The sequence below is a fragment of the Zophobas morio genome, unplaced genomic scaffold (assembly GCF_036711695.1).
Source record: "Zophobas morio isolate AGI-343-1 ecotype UQ-CSIRO unplaced genomic scaffold, CSIRO_AGI_Zmor_V1 ptg000012l, whole genome shotgun sequence".
Classification (NCBI taxonomy): Eukaryota; Metazoa; Arthropoda; class Insecta; order Coleoptera; family Tenebrionidae; genus Zophobas; species Zophobas morio.
In genome coordinates, this window is record NW_026972117.1 from 16,874,884 (window position 1) to 16,877,511 (window position 2,628).

Sequence of the window (2,628 nt, forward strand, 5' to 3'; positions counted from 1 at the left end):
TCTGGTGCGAACCCGCTATTACAAAATCCTGAACAAATAGAATTAAGTCCGTTCTTGATTTAATTAAAGGGTAAAATCTCCGATACGCCCCCGGCTTCCGAATGTCGGTGCAGATTTAATCACAGGGCCGGAACGAGGAGGCCAAAACGAAGAAAATGTCAGTTTTATTGCGCCACTGCTATGTGGGAGGGTTAGGGGTTTCGACGGACGGACGTTTCGTGAGAAAGAAGCTCTACCTGGAGATGTCCAAATCGCGGCTTTTGATAAATTACAGCGTTACCTTCTGTCATAAGCTCAAATACCGACTGTCAACTGTTAAACCGCAACCCCCCAAATTAACTGTCATCACGGATTCGGCACCGTCATCGCGGTGGTTCTATGGGGATTTTTTGTGAGGATGAGGCGGCTACCGGAGGTTTAATAATAAATCTGATAAGAACAAGAGTAAGGAGTGACAAAGTTGACTGGAGATTTCACAGACACAATGAGATAGTGTGTCTAAATTTGAGAATTTTTTAAAGATCGTGAAGTAGTACTATTTTTGAAATTATTTATTTGTGTAAAAAATATTGACACTTGCGTATATCAGCTACATAAACCACTATATAATTCCCATATTCATACCACACAGACCAGGGCCTCGTAAGACTTCGTCGTCAGTTCTTTACCGTCGTGAGGATAGCAGCAAACTTTAAACTGCGGATGTATCTGAGACAAAATCGCAAATTACACAAAAACAAGAACGACTGAATTTGTTTACCTTTCCGATAATCCAGGACCCTTCGTGGAACACTCTTCCTACATACAACGGCGAATTGTCCTTATTTTTACCAGCTTCTACCGCTCCTTCGGGTACTTTGCCGTCATGGTCTGGCACCCATTTGAAAAAGTTCATGCACAAAAGCTGCCAAAATCTTGTTATACAGGAAATCTCTGGAAAAATATGACTTACTTGATATTTCTCCACGGGATGTTCTTTGCCCTGGTAAGCCACATAGGCTTTTTTGTGGCCTGGAACGACGTGGACTGGAGTCAATTCATTGTCAAAGTGTGTTCTTCCTACGTAAATAGCATGGCCGTGGTGATCGACACCCATTTGGAACGCCGTGGTAGGAAGCTTTCCATCAGTGGTGGAGGAATCAACCCAGTGATAGAGAGCTAACATTTTATTATTATTTTTTTATTTGAAGATATAAATAAATATTTGAAAAAATTGAAAAAAAAAAATTAAGTACTTACGCCTTTTTTCCATATTGACAAAGAAGTAGTAACAGTGATGACGATGAGGAGAGACAACTGATGCTTAGAGTTGGAATAGGTTGCTTTTAAAGTTTTCCATTATCTTGTCCCTTCCTTCAAAATACGTGTCGCTCTGATACATCTTTTTATCTTTGGAAAAAATGTATTTGTTAATTTATCTTTTATGTAATCGTTTTCAAACAATAGGATCACAACTTTACATAGAAATACCGTAATCTTTAAAAATGTAAACACTATTTTAAAGGAAATTACTCACTGGAAATTTTGAAGACAAAAAATTAATACATATATCTTAAAGACATTAACAAGATAGTCCCAATCTGTTATTATTCTATTTCACCTCCACCTGCTAACAGTCAAAATATGTTTCCAAATTCTTTTAAAGTTGTCCTTTCACACTTAAACTTGACACCTAACTTTCAAAATTAAATGATAAATAAGTGTTTGAGCTTGCTGGAAAATCTAATATTCCCAATAGTTAATTTTTGTGACGTTAAATAAATAGAATCTATTTTCACAGTATTAAAGGATTAAGAGCTTCTGTTTAAACTATGATAGCATTGTTGACATACACACATGATATTATATTTGTTGATTCCTTTACGTGATTCAAAGCAAAAAATTCCAAAATTTATCACTGATCTTGAACTTCAAACATTGTTCACTTGAAAACTGATTGAGCAAAGAATAGTTTAAATCTTGGAACGACGAAAATCACAATAACATTTTAAATCCAAGAAGAGTTTAATTCTTGTTGACATAACATAACCTAGCTTTTCTAAGTTCAGCCTCAGACAGTGGGTAATCTGACTTAACCTGACCTGACCTTATTTGAATATGAGGTTCTAAAAATCACCCGCTTCAAAAAAACCGAGATATTAAAAAATTGTAATTATGTACTCCTATTTTATTATTTTTAATCTCAAATTGATTTCAATTAAGATAGCTTTATGTTTACAAAATATAGTGTTATATATTCTAAGTATATGTTATATAAATGGCCGCATTTCTAAACCTTTTGCTGTACTTCTGATGTCCCTCAGGTTAGTCGTCTTAAGCCAGTTTTTTTATTTGTGAACGATTATCGTTATCTCAACAAAACACTTGTACAAAATGATCTAAATGGGTTCGGTTACAAAACAAATGAATATATTTAAATTGATAAGATACGCAGTTTAATTCTGATATTTATTTTTAGAAAAGTTAATCTTCTTTCAAAATCTCCAGATCGTCTTTCTATGAATTCCAGATTTAAAATTCCGGGTTTTTTATGGTTGCATTTTTCCTATGCCGGTATTGCGAAAGACGCTCAATCAGTATTTAATGTTTTTTCGGTTTATTCTTCTCGACTAGAAATAAAAGATAAAT

At 34.7% G+C, this 2,628-nt stretch overlaps 1 protein-coding gene across 1 annotated transcript; it reads right to left on the reverse strand.

The window, feature by feature from the left end:
* Nucleotides 1–536: 536 nt before the first annotated feature.
* Nucleotides 537–1,350, reverse strand: LOC135128392 (uncharacterized). Its single transcript, XM_064055304.1, has 4 exons — nucleotides 1,240–1,350; nucleotides 953–1,158; nucleotides 761–904; nucleotides 537–708 (listed from the first exon to the last, which is right to left on the reverse strand). Exons 1-4 carry the CDS (start codon nucleotides 1,250–1,252, stop codon nucleotides 619–621), a joined length of 453 nt encoding a protein of 150 aa, XP_063911374.1. The 5' UTR covers nucleotides 1,253–1,350; the 3' UTR covers nucleotides 537–618.
* Nucleotides 1,351–2,628: the final 1,278 nt, after the last annotated feature.

What these genes read in the sequence shown, in the direction of transcription:
- LOC135128392 (XM_064055304.1), bottom strand. An exon ending in ATCCCGTGGAGAAATATCAA is followed by an intron (nt 905 to 952) that starts GTAAGTCATATT and finishes AGATTTTGGCAG; the next exon opens with CTTTTGTGCATGAACTTTTT. An exon ending in GGTCCTGGATTATCGGAAAG is followed by an intron (nt 709 to 760) that starts GTAAACAAATTC and finishes ATTTTGTCTCAG; the next exon opens with ATACATCCGCAGTTTAAAGT.